The following is a 25,366-nucleotide window of genomic DNA, read 5'->3' on the forward strand; positions in this document are numbered from 1 at the left end:
CTACCACCCTGCGTTAATTAATCATAATTTTAAATGGCAAGAGAAATCCAGGACTGAGTGAGTTCCTCAATCTCCCTCCTTCCCAACTCACCTCTACTGAGCTGTTTTCACATTAAAAAGGTTTCCATGCAATAGTCGTTTACCAGCCAATAGCAGGTTAATAATGCGTTTACCGCTGCTTTTGTTTTCCATGTCATGCTGGACCCCAAGAAGGGAAGGGGCAAGGACAGTTTGGGCAAACTTACTTAAAAGGATCACAGAGTTGCACACCTTTCATAAATGCTGCTGAGTTGGTCCTCTGAAGCACAGCAGCAGTGCACCGGCTGCCAGTTAGAGAGACACATCATTCATAAAGTGGCAGAGAATATTTCCACCTCTATTCAAAAGATAAAATTAAAATGACCACTACTGACAGTTGGTCAGCATTGGCTCATTGAAAATACTGCCTAGTGCTAATGTTCAGATAAGCTCATGAAGGGCTATGCAAATGGGAGCGAGACCTGCAGTAAGACTTTACTACCCACAAATCCTCAGTGTTATTTAAGTCATTTAACCACAGTTGTTTTGATGTCAAACTCTGTTGAAGTCAGTGGAGCTTTTGAGATTGCCAAGTTGTGACTGTGTTCCAAAATGTGAGACTTATAAGTTAGTATGCTTGGCTTGACACCTCTAGCAAAATCAGCTTGATGTTAACTTGGCCATTTTTGGTTAAGCCAGAGTTTATACCAAAGAATAATGAAATTGTTAGAACCTACATGTGAAAGGCGAACCACAGTTGATTTGTGATGAGTCTTTTCGTGCATTATTGTGTTGTAGATCAGTGGCTCTTAACCTGTGGTCCGAGGACAGCTGGTGGGCTGCAATGTTTACTTAGATGGTCCGCATCGATTTTACAAAGTTTAACTTATATTGAAATTAATTAATTGAAATAATGAAGTGTATACAAATAAAGAAGCAAAATAGAACATTTGGAAACATTGTCTATATCTGATTTGAATTTTTAAAAAAAGTAAATATTTGAGGATTTGTTTGTTCTATATTTATTTGTGTATTTTTGTATATTGTTTTCAGGTTGAAATCATGGAAATTGCTAAATCTGGGGGACCCAGGTTCCAATAATGGCTAAATGAGAGTCCCTGTATTCTAGTAATGATTCACTGGTGGTTCGCAAAACTCAAATGTTTATGAAACGCTGTTGCAAATCATTGTGGGGAGGCTGTGGCACTTGGAAGCACATTTACTCATAATACTCACATATTCAACTGTGTTACACTATTCTATGCATGAGCAGGAGAGGAGTTAGATATATTACATGGTTGCTCAAATATTCTCAGGTGCACAAGAAGACCTGCCCTCTGCACCTTCTTTGACTTTTTAAAGGGGCAAAATATTTTGAATATCACTACCCTATATTCAGCTAAAAACAATTAGGAATTTTAACTCTTTTTAGATAATTCCAACCAGTACTTCTGGATGGTACTTAGGAACTACATCTGAACAGATGAGCTGTTTATGACATAACGCCCTGTAGTTTGAGGGGTATATTGCCCTTAGACCTCAAACTATGCTTCCATCCCTTCCCCCTTACCTGGCTTTAGGTGTGTCCAAGAAATAAAATGTATGTCCCTAGCAATGCGTGTGCGGAATCCACAGTACTGAAGTGGCAGTGAGGGCCTGACAGCAGTATCAGTGGATCTGCTGGGCTCTCACAGAGAAAATAAAAGTTAAGAAAAAGAAATGCAAAAAAATACATTAGCCCACAAGTGCATGGCAATAGAGAGGACTTTTTTTCGGTATGGGTGACAATATCATGCTTGGAAAGAATTACGTAATTCCTACAGAAGAAACCAATAGGTGAAGTGGTTTGACCATGTGTCCCTTGCTGTGTGCTGTAGTGGGCAGAACAAAAATGTAAATGGAACAACAACAGTCCATTTAGAGTGTTGATGGTGTTTTTGATGCTCTATACTGCTTTCCACCTAAATTTGAAAACTACCCAGAGTTTTCTGCTTCTTTTTTGGTTAATTTAAGTGTCACTCTAAGCCTCAAATGGTATTACTTTGACTTATACTCGGTAATCCCTTGTGTCTGGACAAAGCTATACCTCTCCGAAGAGCTCTAATGAGAGCGAAACACGTGTCATGTGTTGCTTTTATTCCTTTCAGGTTAGCTTGGTTGGTATTTTACCAATTCATAGCTGGAATACTGTGCCTGTCTAAATCTAGAGTGTCACTGGTGTTGAGGGTGCTCTATACTGGAGCTGCGTTCCCCCTAAACTTTAGAACTACCCAGAGTTCTCTGCTTTTTTGCATACATCGCCAGACTTAAAAGTGTAATCTGAGCAGGCATATGTTCAGCAAAGGGATCATTTGGATGGTTATTTTAGCGAAATATGGGAAGTCGAGGTGGGGGCAGAAAGCCTCCCTTAGCCATCAAAACACATAGTACAGTAGAGGTCCTAATGGTGCTAGTGATGAGAAATAACTTCAGCAAAGCATGCAGAACTACAAACTCCACAGATGTCTGAGGTCTGCCAGCCAGCACTTCCTTGTCAGCCTGGATGTTGACTGTTAGAAATGTGGTCTTTAGTTGGCAGTGGTTTGCACCCCGTCAAAAAAGAGACCCACACTTTAGTCAGGGTAAGTGTAGTACACACTAGGTTTACATGTGCTCACCCTCGGGTAGCTTGGCACAGATCAAGCAGGCTAAACTAAAGAGGCAATACACAAGTCAAGGTATGAATCCTTCAATATTAAATGCATTTCTAGCATTCAGTCCTTATTGTGATGAGAGCGGGCTGGCTTCAGGAGTCGCATGGACCCCAGCACAGTAACTTGAATGTGGTACAAAGTCAAAGGCGATGTGATGCGCAGCGGAGGTGAGGCATCATGAAGGCAGGTAATGCGATGGTTCCTTACTGCTGTGCATGTCATTGACACATTTGTGTTTGGGGATGAGGAGTTGCACAAAGGAGGTGAGGCGTCGCTACAGCAAAGTGATGCGTCGGTTCCTGGAGGCTGTGCAGGGTCTTTGAGCCGCTAATGCCCGGGGACGATGCAGGGCACAGGGTAGATGATGCGTTGGTTGCAGATGCGAGACCTCGGGTCCTGAAGGCAACACAGTGTGGATGATGTGTCAATGTCACAGCATGGTGCGTCGATTCCATGGAATCGATGTCAAACCACCAAGCTGCAGGTGCTGCGTCGGAATTGGAACAGTGCGTCACGGACTGCAGCAAAGCAGTGCTCGAGACTCACACAGCAGCGGTACTGCGGAGGGGCTGCAGCTCCATCAGGGCTTGCATTGTAAGTTGCTATGCTGTGCACTCAGCGAGCAGGGACCATAGCTTCAGTGCAGGTAGTGGCGCTGCAGAGATTTCACAGGGATGCGCGTGTCTCAAAGTGACAATTAGAGTTCATGCTTTGATTTCTTGGTTGCAGCACCAGAACAACCCCCAAGGATCCAGAAATGGGTTTGCCACCACTTGCCAGGTCAGGACTCACAGCAGAGAAGCCCAGGTGCTGCTGGTAGCAGAATGCAGGTGATGTCTTTGATGGCCCTGAGACTTCCAACAGGAGGCAATCTCAACCTAAGCCTTTGGAGAAACTTTAGAAAGCTAGATGCATAGAGCAAAGTCCGGTCCTCTCACTCCTAGGCAAGAAGCAACAGACAGCAGGCCAACACAGTAAAAAAAGCAGCAAAAATGCAGTCCCTCCTGCCAGCTCTTCTTCGTGGCAGAATGCCCTCAGTCCATAAGTATTTATTTTTCTAGTGTTATGGTGTCAGAGGTCCGGGACTGATACCCATTTTGGCCTTTGAAGTAGGGAGACTTCAAAGAAAGGCCTTTGTAGTGCACAAGACCCTGCCCTTCCTGATGCCTGCTTCAGACACTCTACGGGGGTATGCAGTTCTTTGTGTGGGGTCAGGGACAGCCCTACTTAGGTCCCCAAGACAAGCATAGATCTGGATACTGCATCCACAACTATCATCATTGGTTGCACTCCACTGTTAATCTTCCTGCCCCAAGCAAAGCATATAAAAATCACAGAGCCTTTCCCTCAGAGCCCTGGTTTGATGACAAACGTAGGTTACAAAAACAAGCCTGCCACAGCTCGGAAAGGAAATTATGTACCAACTGCGTTCCCTTAGATAAAGACTTGTGCAAACTGGCCATCTGAGTCTATAAAGAAATTATTGTGAAAGCAAAATCTAGTTATTTTTCATCTAAAATTCAGTCCTCCTCTAAGGAACCTTTTGACGTGGTAAAACAACTAACTAAGGTCCCTGATTCCAGACACAACATCACTAATTACCCCACCCTAGCCTTGTTCTTCAAAACTAAGGTCGAGGCTATCTACAACTCGCTCTCTTCCAGCTCTTCATCCTCCTGCCCTCCAGAAGAGCGGGATGCCATGGCTGCGCAGGATTCAAATGCAATCATCCCGTCCAGTAAAACGGCCTGACAAAACAACATCACTGCTCCCTCCTCTAGCTTGCCCAAAGGGATCCCCCATCAGAGAATGCTGTTCTGACTTCCTTTTCACCTTTATCTATAGCATATGTTCAGTCCTTACCGAGTCAGGTCAAGTCATGTTCACCACTTGACCCTTGCCGCCCTAGAATCCTTCTACTTGCTCCTGATATCGTAACAAGCACCTTACAGACATCTTTAATCTGGTGTTTGAGACCAGCTACTTTCTGAAGGAGTGGAAAAAAGCCTCCATCCTCCCTCTTTTAAAAAAACCAACCTTGGGCGGCAATGATCCTAATAATTACCCCATCTCTCTAATTTCTTCCCGGTGACTATTGTAGAAAAGGCCATTAACACTAAACTTTCTGCTTTCATCAGTTACAATGGTCTTCTAGATGATACCCAATTTGCAGAAGCCGGCATAGCACCCAATTGGCCCTTATCACTGCCTCTGAAGAAATCAGACTAACCCTAGATGCAAGTGGGAATGCTGCCCTGATTTTGTTGGATCTCTCAGCAGCATTTGACACAGTTAATCATGGCCTGCTTATAAAGTGTCTTTGCTCTCTAGGTATCAGGAGTTGGGTACTTCAGCTTCGAAATCCTTCCTCTCAGACCGAGAGCAGTTTGTCACCCTGGATGAGTTCAACTCTGCCTCTTTTTCTCTACCATGTGGGGTCCCGCAGGGCCCTTCATTGAGCCCTTCCATCTTTAATCTTTATGTTACCCTCCTGGCTGATTTGATTAGATCTTTTGGCTTTGCAGTGGTGTTCTGCGCAGACAACACTGAGATAGTGGTGTCAGTGGGCAGTGATCCAGATGACACTGCTTTCAGATCCCACAATTGCATGCTCCAGATTGGGAACTGGATGTCCTGTAAAACCGAGGTTCTACTGTTTGGCAGAAATACATCTTTTTGGTCTCCTAGATGGTAGCAACGGCATTTTAGAGCGCCTCCCTCCCCGTCTCCAAGGCCAGGAACCTAGAGGTGCTCTTTGAAAGCAAACTTTCTTTTGATGGGCATATCAATGCTATTACTTCTTTGTCTTTTTTCCATGCTTAAGACACTAATGAAAATTCTTCTGTTCATCCCTTGCGATCTATGGAAAAATGTAGCTTCCTCTCTGATTATTTCCAAAATTGATTATTGCAATGCCTTGTTTACCAACATCCAGAAAAGATGCCACAAAAAAACTACAAATTCTAATCAGAATTCTGCGGCACAACTACTCCTGGGAATTCCCAAGTTCCGATCTGTTTCTCAGGGCCTCTTCCAGCTCCACTGGCTTCCCATTAAATAACGTAAGGACTTCAATGTCCTCTGCATCACCTTCAAGGCGATGCACGAGGTGGGGCCCTAGTACCGTAACCAATTCTTCCAATGGACACCCCCAGTAGATCACTTAGATCGTTGTCATCTCGGAATTTCCCCAAATTACAAGTATCTAACTGGGGTGGCAGGAGCTTCGTAACCTGCACTGCTAAGCTTTGGAATTCGATGCCCTCAGATCTTAAGAAAAAGACTGAACTGTTTTCTTGCTGGAAAGCTCTTAAAACATGGCTTTTCAACAGTTTGACCTCTGTTCCTTTCTGTTCTCTAAGTTGTTTTCTTAGGCTGTGATCAGTTTCCCAGACCAATAGTGCCTAGACACCCCGGGGTAGTAGAGCCCTCTATAAATTACATTTTCATTTAATTTTATTTTCAAGTGTCAACTCCTCCCCCCACTCTAGCTCAGGAAGACCCATCAGCCTTGTGATGGGACATAAGGATATGCAGGTTACACCTCTGCTCCTTCTGTGTGTGATTAACTAGAGCATACATACTCACAAACATTTTCTAGGGCCCCACAATGTATGCTCGGTGGTGAGGTTGCATGCCATATTGATGCTAGCAGGATGGGAGTAGGGCTTTGTGGTTGGTTAAATGTTGCAGGATACTTTTCTAGATTCATTTTCTTTACTTCAGTTCACTTGAAAATTAAAGCTTCCCCATTTATTTAACAACTTTCTGAATGTTAGTGCTCTCTGAAGTAAACAGCAGTCTGCTGTTAACCCAGGGGCCGCATGTGAAGGTCAGGAGGGCCTCAGGCGGCCCCCAGGCCATACTTTGAGTATCACTGGTCTAGAGTGAGTTCACAAAGCCCAACTGTCATCCAACCCTGACGTGTATTCTTGGAACAGGTAGAGGCACAGAATGGCTATAGTAAGAAAATGCAAACTTTCTAAAAGTGGCATTTTCAGACCTGCAATTTTAAAACCAACTTCCCTTAAAGATGTGTTTTGAAATTGTGAGTCTGAAGACACCAAACTCTAATTTTCTATCAGCTCCTAATTGGAAGATACCAGTATAAAATGCTACAGCGCAGCTCCAATGCTAAACTATGGAAGAGATAGGCCTTGCTGCAGTGAAAAGTGAATTTAGTAGGCTTTCACTACCAGGACATTTAAACCTTAAAAGCACATGTCCCACCTTTTAAATACAAAGCACTCTGCCCCTGAGGCTTCCTAGGGCCTACCTTAGGTTGCGTTACATGTAGTAAAAGGGATAGTTTGGGCCCGGCAAGTAGGTGTACTTGCCAGATCATCATGGCAGTTAAAACTGCACACACAGACTCTGCAGTGGCAGGCCGGATACACAGTTGAAGCGCTGAGAGAAGTAGGGGTTGGGGGGCAAGCGCTCAATTGGCTGTGTTCCTTTCTAACGGAAAGGACCTTCACGGTCTTTGAGGATAACGCTTTTTCACCCCAAATGCGTCTCCAGTGTGGTGTTCCCCAGGGCTCCTCCCTCAGCCCTACACTATTTAATATCTATATGAGGCCTTTGGCTGAGGTGATTCTGCCCTGGGGAGTACAGCTGGTGACGTATGCAGATGATACGCAATTGATCATCTCACTATCGTCTCAGAATGCCCCCTATAAAAATCTCTCCTCTTGTCTAACGGATATCCACGCATGGATGGAGACATCCTTTCTTAAATTGATTGGTGCGAAAACAGAGGTAATGTTACTGGGACAGAAGCCTCCGTCCACCATTGACAACTGGTGGCCACCTTGCCTTGGACAGCCCCCCCCACCAAAAAGCCAAATCAAGAGCTTGGGGGTCTGGCTCGACCCTGCCCTTAATCTTGGAGTACAGGTGCGCAAGGTAGCAGCGATCTGTTATGCCTTACTGAGACAACTGAGGAAAACCATTAAACTCCTCCCGTTCAGTTCCAGGAGAATACTGGTACAATCCCTGATATTATCGCGCCTTGACTACTCCAATGCACTCTATCTGGGAGCTCCACAAGGCGCTATTAAAATCCTCCAGACGGTCCAAAACTGTGCCGCACGTCTGTTACTGGACATCCCACGACGGACCTCCGCCAGATCTGGTTTGCGCCAGTTACACTGGCTTCCAGTGCAAAGGAGAGTGGAGTTTAAGTCCTTGACCACGGTACATAAAGCTTTCTATAAGACTGGCCCCGTACTAATTCAAGCCATGTTCTCCCCCTATTGCCCTCAACGGACCCTCAGATCTAATAATAAGAATCTGTTAGTGGTCCCTAAAACAAAAAGAACACGTACAGGCGGGAGACGCTTTTCGCTACAGGCAACCAAACTATGGAATAGTCTTCCTGACTCCATTAGATTGGAACCCAATCATCAAAAATTCAGGAGGCTAGTTAAAACTCACCTGTTTGCCTAACTTTGTGAATGAATGAGCAAAGGGCGCCGGGATGCCTACGGGTAGCTGTGCGCGTAACAAATGTGTAATTCATTCATTCATTCATTCATTCATTCATTCATTCATTCATACTCATTTGGGTGTCACAGTCAGTGCTGCAGGCCCACTAATAGCATTTGGTTTATAGGCTCTGGGCTAATGGAATGCACTATATGAGGGACGTACTAGTAAATCAAATATGCCAATCATGGAGAAATCAAATGCCATTACATTTTAGACACAGACCACATGCACTTTAGCACTGATAAGCAGTGGTAAAGTACGAGGAGTCCAAACTCCAGCAAAAACTAAATCCAGCACACAATACAAAGCAGGAGGCCAGAAGCAAAAAGATAGGGGAAACCATGCCAAAAGATGCCAGGTCTAACATTGAAAGCACAAGGAGATGATGGACGGAGTGCTAAAACTTTTCAGAAACTCACCCCCAGTCACAGATCTGGGTTAAATCCATCATCATTCTTTAGCTCACTATGCCACCCCAGTTCAGACACAGCTATATGTAAATCAGTCTTGACCCTGTGCCTCATGGGAACTGTGTGTCTTTTGCTTTCTAGGTCTAACATTGACACATAATAAAAAAACGACAGAAGATTATCTATCAAGACCCCTTGCTCTGAAAATATCTTTCCCTAACAAAACCTACTGCTTACCAGCTTCAGAAGTCCCACCTAATCACTGACTATAATGCAGTTTCTAACTGCTTTCAGTCTTGCAGCATATACATTGGAGAGTCCTACTTGACTCCCTTTGCCCACAGACAAGCCCACCATCATCATATGCAACTTTCACTAAGCCCCTTGTGTAACTTACACTGAGCACTTTTTTCAATTTGATTTTATTGCCATTTAAACGTAAAGAGTGCACGTCTGTGTTAGAAATGGGGGTCTCCAGTTGGCAGTGGTATGCACCCTGTCCAAGTAGGGACCCTGCCTTCTAGTCATGGTAATAAACTCTGCTCACCCCTTGGTAGCTTGACACGAGCAGTCAGGCATGTCTCAGAGAAAATGTCTAAAGAATTTTTACAAAACACTTAGTAACCCAGTAAAACACTGCAAATGGACACCATGCCAGTTTAGGAAAATAAACACTCTTAATCAGAATCAAGCAAGACTAAAATGACAACGTTCCAACATACAGAACTCAAGATATGACTTTTTAAAGGTTTAAGCAATTCTGTCCATAGAACTCTATGGATGTGGTGATTTTAGCACAATGTACTTTTGATGCGCAAAATCCAAGGCAAAAAATACTCACAAAGGAGAGATGCGTCAGTTCTTGAGTCTCAGGGAAATGGAGGCATCAGTTCTGCTCCACGCAAAAGGAGTGTTGCATCGATTCCTTACTGCGAGGAGAAGCGATGCGTCGAAATCCAAACTTGGGTCTTTTCTGCGGCGCGATGCACTGAAAACTTGGAGTATAGTGTGATGTGTGGAACATCCTGCTGTGATCAATGCTGCCAGCCACGAACAGGACCTGCAATGATTCTTCGGCTGCAGCGCGGCGTGCAATGGGTTTCAGCCACACTGCCAGGCCTTTGTCAGAGTCGGAGCAGGTGTCTTTGGCGTCCGAGACACAGTGCTCCAGACTCGGGTGTGGTGAACTTGGAGCCATGCAAACCTGTGTGGCGTTGATTCTACCAGCCACAAACAGGCGCTGCGACGATCCTTCGCATGCAGTGCAGTGATACATTGGTTTTTCAACCGCACACCAAGCTTACGGCCGGAAAAACATGTGTGGAGGGTCACCGTGGAAATTTTTCTTCTTCTTTCTGCAGAAAAGCCACTTCCAAGGTCCCAGAACTGGAATTAGCACCACTTGACAGGTCAGAACTCCCAGCAGAGGAGTCCAGGGACTACAGCGGAAATCTTTGATGGGCTTGAGACTTCTTAATACGAGGCAAGCACACAGAAGCTCTTAGAAAATCTTCTCTAGCAGGATACAAAGCAAAGTCCAATCCTTTTCCTCTCCAAGATGGAAGCAGCAACTGCAGGCCAACCCAGCAAAGCAACACAGCAATGGGGCAGTACTCCTCCTGGCAGCTCTCCAGCTCGTGCTCGTGCCAGAGTCTCCTCTTGATCCAGTAGTGTCATGAAAATGTGTTGTTACACTTCCAATACCCATACCCCTTTTGGCCTTTGAAGTAGGCATACTTCAAAGGATAATCTTTGTAGTGCACAGATTCTGCCTTGCCCTGTCCCGGCTCAACACACACTACAGGGGGTGGAGACAGTGTGTGAGAGAACAAACACAGCCCTATTCAGGTGTCGGTGACAACTCCTCCCACCACTGTAGCTCAGGCAGGCCCATCAGCCTGGTGGGGGGCAATCAGGATATACAGGGCACACCTCAGCTATCAATGTCTGACTGTCTAAAGTGAATGCACAGCCCAACTGTCAGTCTAAACCAGATGTGTATTCCACAGGCAGGAAGAGGCACAGAATGGTTCAACACAAAATGCGTGAAACTGGCGGTCTACGCACGCTAAGGCGCACCCTACCCTGAATCCACAAAATCGCCAGACCGTGTACTTACGGTTCAGCCAACTCCAGCCTTATGTGTAAGGAAATTTTTTTTCTGAAAGAAACAAAACCGCATAAATAGTGCACATTTGTATGCCGTTTCTTAATTATCAGCATTGCTTATTTCCAGTTCTCCACATTTTCAGGATTGGAGACCTCGAGCCTCCACATACATTTCATGTCGTAATTTCATGACATACTGGGCATGCATGTATATTACAATGCGGCTATTTATATTTAGGGTTTTCTTACCCTTCATTCACAGTACATACCCACTCGCATTCACAGTGAGAAAAGTGGGTGTCAGGCGCCACCTTGTATCATAAGAGCGTGATTTATAGTGGCTAAGCAATATTCACTTAAACGTGCATCACAAGAATCACTCCAAACAATTTTGAAGTGGTTGTGCATTTACGAGTGACAGACAGGGGACGTGATTGGTGGCAGAACCAAGGTAACACATTGGCCAACATGTAAATAAAAACAAAACTCACGGGAAACTAAATGAAGTTTTGCCCCATGGAAACCGTGGGGGGGCTGGTTACAGAAACATTCTGTTTTGAGAAAAAGATTGATGTTAGTGCTATATGTCCGCACGGAGTAAGTTAAGCCAAATAGGGACATGGGGCATCGTTCGGTTGTCAAGTAGTTGCACAACACTCCAGAGCCCACCCGCCTGCCTTCTGTACTCACGTTTGGTAACACTGCAGCCCGTCGGAACACCTACGTATCGTCCTCACGGAGTACATAACCCCATGGGAATGGGAGTCTGATCCCGATCATCCCTTACTCTCTTCGTGTTTATACACAACAAGAAAATGCCCACTTTCTAAAAGTGCCATTTTCTAACACACAATTTAAAAATCAACTTCATTAAAAGGTGTATTTTTAAATTCTGAGTACAGGGAACCCAAACTCCAAATCTCTATCTCTTCCCAATTGAAAGTTACACTTGTAAGGTGTTAGAATGGCCGTCGTGTAGGAGTTCCCGCTGGGGAGCTCTCGAGCTAGGGATCGCCTTAGGGCACAAATCCCCAGAAAAGCTCCCCCCAGCAAGTTGCCACAACCTGGCCAGTGAGCCGCGACGCATTGTTGACTACGATTACTGGTCACAGCGGCGAAGATCTTGCAATGTCGAGAAATAATGAAGTGGGAACTCAGGAAGATTTCCCAGTTCCGGGCTCTGTCGCCGTCTACACAAATCCCGCTGAGTGTTAGGAGATGTGCCTGCAGACAGCTCCCTGCCCTTCCACTCCAGTACGCCTGTCCCCACTTGCAAAGCAGACATTTATGAGCTGGGATGTCACTGCCTTTCCCTATCCACTCCACCCATGTGACTTGTCAGAGGGAGAGAGCTGGGCTGACATTCTGTGGCAGAGTGAGCCCACCGCCACCCTTTTTCACCAACCTCTGGATTTTGCAAATTGCCTCCAGTCCTGCTGTTCCGTACAGCCCATCCTCTTACCGGAAAAAAATAGGAATCCGTGCCGGGACCAAGCTGCGGGGGCGCTCCAACGCAGCCTCTCTGCTCGTCTGCATGTCGGTGATTCTGGGGAGGGGTCGAGAGTGGGGCAGCCATGATAAAGAGAATGAGACAGCCATGATGTCCTCACCCCTGCACTCCTCAGCTACCAGCCTCCCATGGCGCTGAGCTGGTCCCTGCACCGTAAACCATTCTCAAGGTCCCAGGAGTGTTGAGGCAACCGGGAGAACAGGCGCAGAGGACATCAAACCCGTCAGCATCATCAAGTGGCGCACCGCAGTCTGGCTGGCCCCCACTACCTCAACCTCTCTTCCACAGCACCGAACCAATGACTAACTTTCCTCCATTCACGAACTCCCCTACACCGGCTATGGAGCCTTCATGCCCTACAGCGCCAAGCTACCCCGTTTCCACAGCTGGAGCCCAGCACAAGCTTAAGAACTGCCCAGGATTCAGCATGCCGCCTTAGCCCACCACCACCCGGCCTTCTACCCCTACGGCCATCACCAGCTCTGGGATCCCTCCAGGCCCAAGATAACCACCCATGAGTACAACAGCACCCTGAAGGCCTGACTGAACGAGTACAGCAAGAAACCCGGCAATGGCAAGAAGATCATGCTCTGTAAATATATAATATATTTTTGTCCAAGCCTAATCGCTTCAACTTTTGTTAAATGTAAATCTGAGTGAATTTGCAACCTGCAGTATCTGTAGTTGACATATGTACTTACTACCAATCTTTTTGAGTAGAGTTTATCTGTTTCGTACCTTTTATGTAATTCATGTACTCTGAAGTCCTTATGTAATGTAACTGATTCTATTATAAAGTGTTCTGACATCTTTGAGTAAAGTTTGCGCTATATAAAAGCACATAAATGAAGAAGGCAGTTTTAATGATAACCTGTGGGAGAGATAGTTCTTGCAAAACGAAATTATCAGTATTTCACTATCAGGACATGTAAAACACACCAGTTCATGTCCTACCTTTAAAATGCACTGCATCTTGCTCATGGGGCTGACTTTAGCCTACACTAGTAGTCAGTGGCGGCTGGTAAGTTTTGGGGGAGGGGGCGGGCAGGACACACACACACGCTCACATACACATAACACTCACAACCAGGTGCACACAAACACATTCATTCACAACCCTCTTTCCCAAACATTCATACATGAACGCAGGCACGCACCAAACAGTGTAAAAAGAAAATAAATCACACTTGCCTTCAGCCAGCTCTGCTCTGCCTTGGAGGTTCCAGGAGACTTGTGACTGCTGCCTTCCCTCATTGGCTGACCTTAGGTCAGCCAATGAGGGAAGGCAGCAGTCCTATCGTCATCACAGAGTGGGATGGGGTCAGGGAGACTACTGACCCCACCCCACTCTGTGAGTTATTTATTTATTTATTTTTTAAGCTTATAAACTGCACGGCTACCCCCAACGGGGGTGTCCCGGTGCTGCGGACAACAGGCAACCAGAGTGGTTCAGCATGGCCTAGATTTTGGAGAACTAGCCAGGTTTTAAGTTTACTTCGGAACAACAATTCTGATGTAGTAAGCCTAAGGTCTAGAGGGAGGCCATTCCAAAACTTTGCAGTGATCACAGCAAAGGCACGGCCCCCCATTCTAGAACGACGAAAGCGGGGAGCACAGAGAAGGCGAAGGTGGTTTGATCTGAGGGCACGTGAGGAATGGACAGGTTTGAGCCTATGTCTCAGGTAGGCAGGACCCAGGCCATTGAGGGCCCTGAAGGCAATAACCAGAGCTTTAAATTGTATGCAATAGATCACCCGTAGCCAGTGCAACTTAACCAGATACAGTGAGATGGAATGGCGATATGGGATGTTCCAGATCAGCCTAGCAGCAGCATTCTGCACAATCTGCAACCGTTTAATCAGGTAAGCAGGGGCTCCTACATACAAACTCTTGGCATAATCCAAATGGGAAGTGATTAAGGCATGAACAACAGGTTATGAAGTGTCAATGATTGACACTCGACCCTGGGCGCTTCAGGGCTTAAAACTGAAGCGCCCAGGTGCGAGGCAATCAGTGACGCTATCCCTCATCACTGAGGGGAGTGCCTCACTAATGTTTGCTGAGCTGAGAAAGTCACGCCTAACGGAGCTGTGACTTTCTCAGCCCAGCAAAGTTCAGTTCAGGCAGCCAGGAGCCAGTGCTAAATGCGCATGTGTTTCTCCTGGCTGCTTAAACTGAAAGTGAATAGTGTCTGTCAGGCTGACTTTTGTTCAGCCTGACAGACACTGTTCCTACGGGGGAAAAAGGGAGCGGGCCCTTCCGCCCAAATGGACCAGCCGCGCCTGCTAGGAGTGCATTACATGTATTAAAAGGGAAACTTTGGGACTTGCAAGTGGGTGCACTTGCCAGTTCGGCATAGTAGTTTAAAACTGCACTTGCAGACTGCAGTGGCAGGCCTGAGACATGTTTGCAGGGCTACTCGTGGGGGGCACAATGAGTGCTGCAGGCCCACTAGTAGCATTTGATTTACAGGCCCTGTACACAACAGTGCACTTCACTAGGGACTTATCAGTGAATCAAATGTGACAATCGTGGATAACCAAGCATAATCACAATTTACACATGGAGCACGTTCACTTTAGCACTGAACAGCAGTGGTAAAGTGGTCAGAGTTCAAAAACCAGCAAACACAAAGTAAAAAATCCAGGCGGTAGAAGCAAAAAGACGGGAGAACCCATGCTAATGATCCCTGGTTTAACAGTCACATACATCGTTTTTTCAGCTCCAGTAATACACGTTATGTGTGACAATTCACGCATCTTCTTTTGACAAAATCAATTTAAAAAACAACAGAAAAACAGTGCTTACGACAAAGGGTTTACAAAAATAATGCGGCTTTCCAGAGGCCAGAGTTGGGATATTGCCATATTTAATCAGTGAGACGTCACTAATGATGTATAGAATTGTATACGATGTTTGATCCATGAATTATTTATGACCGTGTTAAGGTATGGAGTTTTGGAGTACGTTTTCAGGGCAATCTTCGAATCCCATCCAGGAGGCTCCTTTGCATTATAACTAAGGCATCTACTCGTACTTTCTTCAGCCTGTGCCCACCTGTATGGTTCTGAAAGCCATTTCGATATTCTCTGTACCATCACGGTTCCTCTATAACCTTTAAGGTCCAGTGTTGCACTCCTAAGCACCTTGCACGTATGAACCAATCAGGTTTAATCTATGCTGTACAGATCATATTAATAATTACCAATACAGTATTTTAAAAAGACCAGTCTCAGGTGATACATGTTCCCGAAATGCATGTCCTTAGTGGTGAAGCATGTGCTTAACTAACATTATATGAAATTAATAGAGACAACCAATACCGAACCAACAACATATCACACAAGTCTTATACTGCGGTAACCTGATTAGTTATCAGTCTGGTGAGCTTTCTTCTGGTCCTCTTGGCTACTTTCAACACCAAAACCCGAGCCCTGTCCACCAAAGCCTCATAACTTGCATCTGGATAGTGGTAACACCCTGCCAAATGGTCTCCCACACTCCACTCTGGCACCCTAGAAGGCATCCCCCACACTGCAGCAGGTCTTACCCATAACACCAAGAAATACATTTACGAAGCCCCCATGACCAACACCCCTGGTTATCTTGTAGACAAGATCACCATGTCTGGTGGTTTCCAATGTCATATGTTGCCAACATGCCCAATAGTCGACGAGCAAAGCAGAAGTGTTTTTCGTCTTTCAATTAAATGCATGTATGTACATGGCAGTTTTGCTGCTAAATATTGCGCATGGCATTCTCATTTGCTAAAATATTTTAAGGCTTTCCTGTTACAATTATTAACATGGTGGGACCTGAAATAAACTATCTCTTTACACGTCTGATTATTTTTCTCAAGTAGCTCGTTTTTCATTTTTTTAATTACAGACATCTGATTATTTATAAATCAAAACTGTCTTTGACAGGGGATATTTTCATTAAAGGCACCATATAAACTACTTTGATTTATTCCTGATTCTGTTCTGTATTTATCTGATAGATGTGCCAGAAGCATTTACTGACTAATCATGAAGGAGCCTCCAGAGGGCAAGTACTTGATGCCTTCCTCTAAGGCAATGGTATTGGAACATGGACAGACACTCAATCAGAACCCTACAGAGGATCTACAAGACCTTGTGCTAGTCCAGTTGAGCAAGCTATCGTTGAAGGATGTGGAGTACCTGCAGTATTGCACCACTCTTAAAATCTGCATCTTGGCCAACAACTACATTACAAGCATTGAACCTTTGTTTGCTTGTACTAAGTTAATCAAACTGGATCTTCATGGAAACCAGGTAACAGTCCTGTTAAGAATTAACACTTGTGACATTATGTGTTAATGTGTCTTATTCTCCACGTTGAATCATGGACTCTATTAGATATAGCTCTGCCCCTGTGTGGGATTCACCTGTCCCAAACATTGTTTAATCAATTAAGAAATAAGTGCAGGGGCCTAAGGTGTTACTGGGAGCCCACTGCTGAGTACAGGAATTGATGAATGACGAGATTACTGAATAATAAAACTACTCCCAATTCTACTTCAAACCTCTTTTCTCCACCACCATTATATAACGGCTGCAGGTTCATACCTATTGTCTCTCCTTGTCACTGTTTTCCAATGTTATTCTTCCTTCTTTCCACATTTGCTCCCTTTATCTCTCTTGCTTTACATCAGTGTCTAAAGAAAGTCATGTCCCAAAAAATGAGTACTTGTGCCAAGTAATGGCAACTACAGGCCCAAATCATGTTTTGGTCCCATCATTTCTAGGCCTGGGCATAGCGTAACTCGCCAAAAAATCTCTGTGGAGTTACGCAAGTGGTGGAGTGCGGTAAGTCATGCGGCTCATGCTGATAATTAGCACCGGGCATTTGTCCTGCGTTGTAAAATTTGCACAAACGCACCAAGCACAGCACAAGAGGGTACAGCGTCTTTCTGCCGCTTGAGTCGATGTTATGCTCGACCTGCATATTCCTTAACCATGAGCGACCGGTTTCTCAACATAAGCGGTAGCCACCTGCCGTGGCCAACAGCGTTGAGAAATCTCGCCGGGGGGTGGTCTAACGTTGGATTTTCCTCACTCGCACTCACCAACTTAACATTGGTGAGCCACGAAGGGTGAAAAACTGCTCCACACCGCTACATGGAATTTTTCGAACCTCTGTGTTCTAGACAGAGTGTGGAGTTGGAAAAACGATCTCATCAGTACCCCTTTTAGGTACTACCCCAATTTACAGCTGCAAATTACATTAGTCGTTAATGTAACGTTCCAACATTCCCTTCATTGGTTGGCGTCTCTGGACAAATGAGAGTGATTGCAAGTAGCTATAATGCTCCGTTTCTAAGCTCAATCACACAAAAGGTGATGGGAGAAATGCATACAAATAGTCGAACCACTGGCAATCGCTCCGGGTAGCATTCCAACCCATCGTTTTTTGCCCTCTGTGCCACTCTAGACCAAGGTCTCCTAATGAAAATGAGTATTGACCCTTCTTCTCATGTGACCGTCAATCCTGCAATCCAAGTTGGGGCCCTCTCCAAAAGGGAACACCAGCCAGTTTTGGCCTTGTCATATATCATCAGTGCGGTATAGCTTGGCTCCTTTGGCACAGTGAGCAAGGGATCCACATCTGGGCATACCCTTGGCCATTTAGGTCAGTGTATCAATCTTACAAAAGATGATGGTAAAAGTGCTTGCAAAGAGTCTTGCCACTAGCAATCCCTCACAGTAGCGATATAACCCATAGTTTTTCACCCTTTGTGACACTTTAGGCAAAGGCCCAGGTTCTAAACTCCACATTGCAACAAAAATGTTCCTTGTATTTCTCAAACATGATCCAAAGTGAAAATTATTTTGTTGTCTCATATGTGGTAAAAAGCATAAATGCTAGCTCACACTTTGGACTAGTTTTGCCAAATGTCACCTACATAACACATATTAAAGTGATATTTAAAGATAAAATTGAAATATTTTATTCAGTAGGTTAAGTTGTTTTTTCTTAACGCAGTGCATCACAAAGGTGCGTTTTAGATAGACAGTAGACAGCGTACCTGTTCTAGTGACACTTTAATTGGCGAATAAAGGGCCCACTTTTGCAAGCATATTTATGTTGAATTCAAATTATTAGGTTCATTAGGTGCTTACTACCATGTATTAATTTGACGCAGCCACCTATGACATAATTCATTAAGAATTTCCTAAAGGGATGCTATGATTTCAGCCTCAAAACAATTTTGATTTTTTTTTGTAATATCTTGATAGTTCTGTAAACTTCTTTTGATACTAGCACAAATTGTAAGAAAAACTAACGTTTTCCATTTTTTATACATATTCCTCAAAATGAGCCATGCATGATTCTTAATAAGCTGCACCTAAACCATCTTCTAGGAGTAACATTTCATGCACTGTTAAGTAAGGCAATTAACACAACTGTTTGTTACGTGTTTGGAATTTTTTTAGAAGTTTTATGATTGTTTCAAAGGTAACAAGTAATGAGTTACACTTTTTATCCTGAATAATTAGAGATTGGTCAGAATAAATGTTGATGATTCATGTTTCATGATAAATGATTGTTTACTGTGTTCTCTGACATACTGTGGAGTATATTTTGCTTGTGGTTGAACTGTAGCTGAACTAGTTCAGAAACGTATGGGTTTAGTTTGGGACGGTAATCTTCACTAACTGTGTTATACTGGTAATTCAATTCATGCTTGGGATAGTATTAACAATATTTTGAGGATGTTCTTCCTGTTAATGATATTGTGAGGATGCATTGTTGTTGATATTGTATATTTATTTTGGACGCCAAGAGACCTGTTCACAAAAGTACATTTAGATCAGTACGTTTACTCACTTATATATTTATTATTACTATTAGATGTAACTCTACACTTCTTTGGCATTCACCATTTCCAAGTGTAGATTTACACCTAAGTTTAGACTTTCATGTCTCTACTCCTTCCAGCTTACATTAGAATGTATGACTGTAAAGTTAGTATTATTATCTTTTGGGGCATATTTTAAAATTCCACCTACTTGGTAAATACAGCTTATCCCTCCATATGTGGAGCAGAACCTCCTTCGTGGAGACAATGACCTCTGCCATGGGGAAGAAGACTTCCAAATAAAGGGAATTCAGCAAATGCTAAACACATGTTTCAAATCACACACACCTGGCACCCATTCACTTCAATGTGCATACATACACGCCACACCCAATGCTCTGTTTTTTCCTCCTTGGCTTCATGACCCTGCATGCAATAGGAATCAGATTTAGCCTCCAGGATGCAGACCGCTTTCAAGAGAAAGAGGATTTTTACTGAGGAGAAGACAACATTTTTAGTGACATTTTTGATAAAACATTACAAAAAACTACATGGCCTCCTTTATTCACCCTCAGTGGAACATAGAAGCAGCCTTGTGGCACAAGGTTACTGACTCTGTCAGTACATGGGGAACCGGCCTGCAGTGTGGGGGGAACTGAGAACAACAGGCAGGATGAGAGGAGGAGGATGAATGAGGAGTTCTTCAGGATTCATCTGGTACAAGGTATTCCTGGAGGTGCACATGGATTCGGTCTCAATGTCAGATCCATCAAGGAGGTTGTCCACTCCATTATCTAGCTTTACCTATATTGGCTGCATGTTGTAGACCACCCTAATGTTATGCAGGTAAGATTGAAATCTCTCTATCCCTAAAACATTTCCTGCAACCATCCGCCCAATTCTCTTCGCCCAAAACGACACTGGTTTGCAGTCATCACATACATACCCCTTAAACACAGCCTTACACCGCCCTTTAAATAAGTTTTTGTTTATATTTTTTTCCTTGTATTCTTCATTCCTCTCCTACAGCCACCTTTCCAAGCAAACTGATTACTACCGCTGGGGCAGGAGTACTTTCTAATGCAGCAGTGTAGCATGCTCCTGTCTCTAAATACGACCAGGCAACACTAGGGTAAGTCCTTATGCTAGAAATATCACTACAACACAATAAGTGATTGCAATACGTTTGTTTACTGTACCTCAACATGTTTATACTTTTACTTTTTATTTTGATTAATAACTGTACTCCACTATAACTTCCATATTATTAACACTATTATGTTTCTACACTCCTTCTATATACTTTTAGGGGCCTCTGTTGTTGGCCTATTCACCACATGCCACCATCTGTTCTTCTGCTCTTAGTGCTGCAGCAAACCCTGAATCCCTACACAGAGCAAATGGATGGGCGAGACTGGTAAGTATAACATCTCTTCTTATGGGTTTTTGTCAAACCTATCTTTTTTATTTGTAAGTGATAGGGCAGGTGTACGTGTAGCACCCCATATCCCAATATCCGCTCGTGTTCATATTTAATTTAATTGTTGATCATAATGTACCTTGTCAATTTGTCATTATCTTTAGACTTGCCATTGTAATGGCAGCACAGGAATATTTCTGTTAGACCATGTGCTAATCTTCAGAAGATAAATTTGGGTATCCCACCCATCACCATTCCCCATTCATACATTACTAGATATCCTATTCATATATATATATTCACTGAAAAAAACATAGGTTTCAGGCACGTTATTTTTAGAAATCAGCATTTAAAAAACCTTACAAATTCACTGAAAAAAACCATAGCTTTCAGGGGCGTTATAGTTAGTTGGACATTTCACTTGTACAAAATCAGAGAAATTCCGCCGTTATAGTTAGTTCAGCTAACTATAACTCGCGCACCCACAATGCACTTCTGATGACTTCACATATTACATCATTCATGACATGGTCCGTGACATCCTTGATGATATCACTGTTGACATCTCAAATGACATCACTGAGGACATCACTGATGGCATCACTATTGACATCATCCAGTGACTGTGTGTTTCTGTAAAGTTTAAATATGCTTTATATATATATATATATATATATATATATATATATATATATATATATGCCAAGTTGTATTGAAGAATGAGTGTGTGTATAAGTGTGTGGATGGAGGATTTTTTAGGTGCGTGACTGATTGTATAAGTGAGTGATTAAATGTGTCTTACTGAATGCATGTGTTAGTGACTAAACTGTGTGAATGTCTGTATCATTCTGTCTGTTGTTGTGTAAGCTGGTGCATGGGTTGGTCAGTGGCTACATGAGTGTCTATATGGGCTATTGATTGGTTGCCTGAGTATTTGTATGGGTGTCTGAGTGTTGGTTTGGGTGGGAGATGTGTGACTCTGTGCATAGATGGGTGTGTGGTTGATTCACTGGGTGTATGGGTCCAAGAGTGCATGTGCAGACAGCTGTATGGGTGGGTGAGTGTGTATAAGGTTGTGTTGGTGAGAGAATGGATGTCTCAGTGGTCCATGTCCAAGTAACTACATATGTAAAAAGGAGGTGTTTGTGAGAGTTGGAGTATATAAATGACTATATGTGAATGTCAGTGATTGTGAGAGTGGCTGTATGGATGAGTGTGTACTCGTATCAGTGATTGTAATAGAGAATAAGTATGCATTTGTTTCTGTTTGAATAAGTGAAGTGGTGTGTGTGTATAACTGTATATTGCCCCAGTATTGGAACTTTCATAGATTCCCATGCTTTTGTATCATTCCCCGTCGTCAGAATGGGAGTCTCGGTAATAACAAAATACCATAGTAGTAGGTACAAAAGAGAGAGAAAGGCCTAGGCCTCATTCCCTTTTGTAGCATATCAGCCTCTTTTTGTAAAAGAGACCAAATATTAGGCATCAGCCAATCAGAAGAGCCTCACCCCTGGAACCTTCCTGAAGGAATCTCAGAGCCTCAGATTTTCTACCGCACGTTGTGCTAGGGAGTCTCCATTGAGCTCTGCTCTATTTTCAACTCTTTCAAGTAGATTTCTACAGTTTTTCCTTCAGGATTTCTTCAGTTCTACTTCAGAAATTTCTCCTTTTCATCAGGATGTCTGAAGTTGAGAAAAAGAAAGCTCTTTTTAAGCCCTGTTCCACCTGTGGGAAGAAGAGGCTGTTTGTGGAGGACAAACACAAGGATTGCTTTACTGCCTTTATCCGGATCACAAGGAAGAAGACTGCAAAATGTGCCGCACTCTCTCCACCAAGACCTTGAGAGATCGTGCTGGAAGACTGCTTACATGGCTACAGAGGCAAAAGGAGAGGAAACATGGAGTTTCCAGTGATGAGGAGGAATCGTCTTCATTTACTTCCTCAAAAAGGTCAGTGAAAAGGGGTAGAGGTTCCCCATCTTCCTCTGTTGGGCGCCCCTCAAAGGCTTCAAAAAAGACCCCCAGAGAGTCTGATAGCCGGGGTTCAGAAAGCTCCCCCCACCGCAGTGGGAAGGATAAGGCAGAACTGGTTTCGCCTCCTAAGGGTGAGAAGACAGACCCAGCCTTCAAGAAACCCTCCTCACATTCTTCAGAGAGGAGTTCTAAGTCCTCTACGACGAAGACATCGTCGACGGTGGGTCCGTCGACGAAGAAAACGAAACCCAAAATTCAATTGGTCCCGTCGACGGGCTCGTCGGTGGGAGAATCGTCGACGAAAGCTTCGTCGTCGATGAAGGTAGCGCCGACGGCAGCGTCGACGAGAGGTACGACGACGACATCGTCGACGAAGACGTCGTCGACGGCTTCATTAACGTCGTCGACGAAAAAACCATCATCGTCGACGGCAGTGACGACGACGGCGTCGTCGACGGTATCGACGACGGTGGTGTCGTCGACGAGTGCATCGACGACGACAACAATATCTACAACGTCCGCGGGCTCGTCGACGGCGGTGTCGACGACTACATCTGTGATTCCAATATCGTCGACGAGAATATCTCCGGCGTCGACGGAACCATCGACGATACTGGCTACGGAGAGACGAGTGACGATTTCTTTAACGAGGATCACTCCGGAAATGACATCCCCGGTAAAGGTGACCACTTTACCGCCAACTTTGTTGTTGGATCAGGAAGAATCTGAGGAAGACGGACAGGATGCTTATGACTATGCCAGTAGCCCGTCTCAGCTACTGATCAAGAGTCAAGAGACAGATTCGGATGGGGCATATGACCAGGGAGAAGGAGAATATCATCAAGTGGCCCACTCTAAGGGCTATGTGCCACAGGACATGGTTTCGGTACCTACAACATTCCTGCATGACCTCCACAAGATGCTGCAGGACTATAAGTCGAAAGCAAAAAGACCAACACCACGTAGGTCTGCTCCTTCGACACCAGTCAGAAACCCCTCATCTGTAGTCCCTTTGGTACTTCCGGCACGGACGCCGCCTCAACCTCAGCGGCCGACACCTCAGGCTCCGTCAGAGCCAGTCGATGACCCGGAGGGGGATGATGATGATAATGAATCATCTGAGGGTAACCAAGACTCGGATCATGATAGGGATGAATATGATGACTACATCATCCCAGACCAAGCTTCGCCTCATCAGGACTTGGTAGATTCACCTCCTGCTGACATCGGCAGTTTTCACCAGCTGATGGAACGTGCAGCGGGAAGATTTAAGTTGGCAATGCCCGCGGAAACCACGGAATGTTTCTTATATGACTTCAAAGAAACACACCGCAAAACAACAAGATCCATTCCAATTGTGGATCATTTGTGGGATGAAGGTTTGAAAGCTATGAAAAACCCAGCGACGGCGGTCCCTGTGCTACCACGTCTGGATAAAAAGTATAAAGCACCAGATGATGGACCGGCAGCGCTGACGGGCCATCCAAAACCTGACTCTGTCATCTCACAGGCAGCACAGAGGAAGTCGCGGAACCCTTCTGCTCCATTAACGGCCCCTCCTGATAAGGTTGGCCGACGACTTGATAACACGGGCAAACGGTTTTCATCGATGGCTAGCCTACTAATACGTGCCTCCAATGCTTTGGCGATATTAGGACGATATGATCGCCAATTATGGTGCGATGTAGCCCCGTATCTGGAACTCCTTCCACCGGAGTCACGGGCGGAAGCGAAGAAGACTTTACAGGAGGGTGAGGCGGTCTCCATGGAAATTATAGACTGTGCCATGGACATCGCGACAACGTCCTTTCGGACGTTAGCAGGAGCGGCAGTTTTAAGACGCCAAGGGTGGCTGAAGGCGACTTGGTTTAGACCGGAAATTCAGAACAAGGTCCTTGATCTGCCCTTCGATGGCGAAGCCCTATTCGGGAAATTAATAGATGATACTCTTCAAGAGATCAAAAAAGACACAGAAACAGCCAGGTCTCTAGGTACCCTCCAGTATCGCAAATCTCCCTTCAGAGGTTCGAGAGGCAGAGGAGGTAGTTATAGAGGTTCATACCAACAACAACAACCATGCTATTCTTCGAACAGCTCTGGATACCAGCAAAATCGCCAGTCATACCAGCAAAGGCAAGGCCAATCTTCGGGTTATTCGAGGCCTTACAATAAGGGCAAGCAGGCTGCCCATGGACGGGACACGTCCAAGCGCCAATAGCGGTCTCCTGGCTCTGCCTACTGCTCCCTCCTCCAAGAAATCTCCAGTTGGAGGCAGGGTGTCAAAATTCCTTCAAAATTGGTCCAAAATAACATCGGACCGTTGGGTGATCAACATCATAAGGCGAGGACATACTTTGGAATTTATGGAAGTCCCTCCACCCAGGCCCCCGGCAGCCGTTCCATCAAAACATCTGCGTCTCCTAAGGCTCAAAGTACAACACATGCTCCGCAAAGGGGCGATAGAGCCGGTCCCCTCCAAACAACAGGGCCAAAGTTTCTATTCCAGGTTCTTCCTGGTGAGAAAGACGCTGGAGAAATGGCGCCCCATCTTAGACCTCAGGGAGCTAAATACCTATCTTGTCTCCCTATCCTTCCGGATGGTATCCCTACAGGATATATTGAAGATGATCAGTCCGGGGGATTTCATGGCCACGCTCGATCTGGAGGACGCGTACTTCCATGTCCCGATTCACCCAGCACACAGAAGGTTCCTACGCTTCACAGTAGCCAAGAGCCATTTTCAGTTCAGGGTTCTGCCGTTCGGACTTCGCTCTGCCCCAAGGATTCTCACGAAGGTGCTGGCACCGGTGGCGGCATTTCTGCGAAGGAGCCACTTCCAGGTCTTCCCTTATCTGGACGACTGGTTACTGAAGGCCCCATCCAGAAGGTTAGCGCATGACGCTGTGCAGGCTTGCAC

The 25,366-nt window shown here is 44.8% G+C and overlaps 1 protein-coding gene across 1 annotated transcript in view; it reads left to right on the forward strand.

Moving 5' to 3' along the window:
* LRRIQ3 (leucine rich repeats and IQ motif containing 3) overlaps positions 1 to 25,366 on the forward strand; it is a 418,548-nt gene that overhangs the window by 47,800 nt on the left and 345,382 nt on the right. Inside the window, 1 exon segment of the mRNA XM_078673417.1 lies at positions 16,231 to 16,525. Within this exon segment, the coding sequence (XP_078529543.1) occupies positions 16,259 to 16,525 (267 nt within the window). The 5' untranslated portion in view covers positions 16,231 to 16,258.

This window comes from Lissotriton helveticus, chromosome 1_2, assembly GCF_964261635.1.
Source record: "Lissotriton helveticus chromosome 1_2, aLisHel1.1, whole genome shotgun sequence".
Lineage (NCBI taxonomy): Eukaryota > Metazoa > Chordata > Amphibia > Caudata > Salamandridae > Lissotriton > Lissotriton helveticus.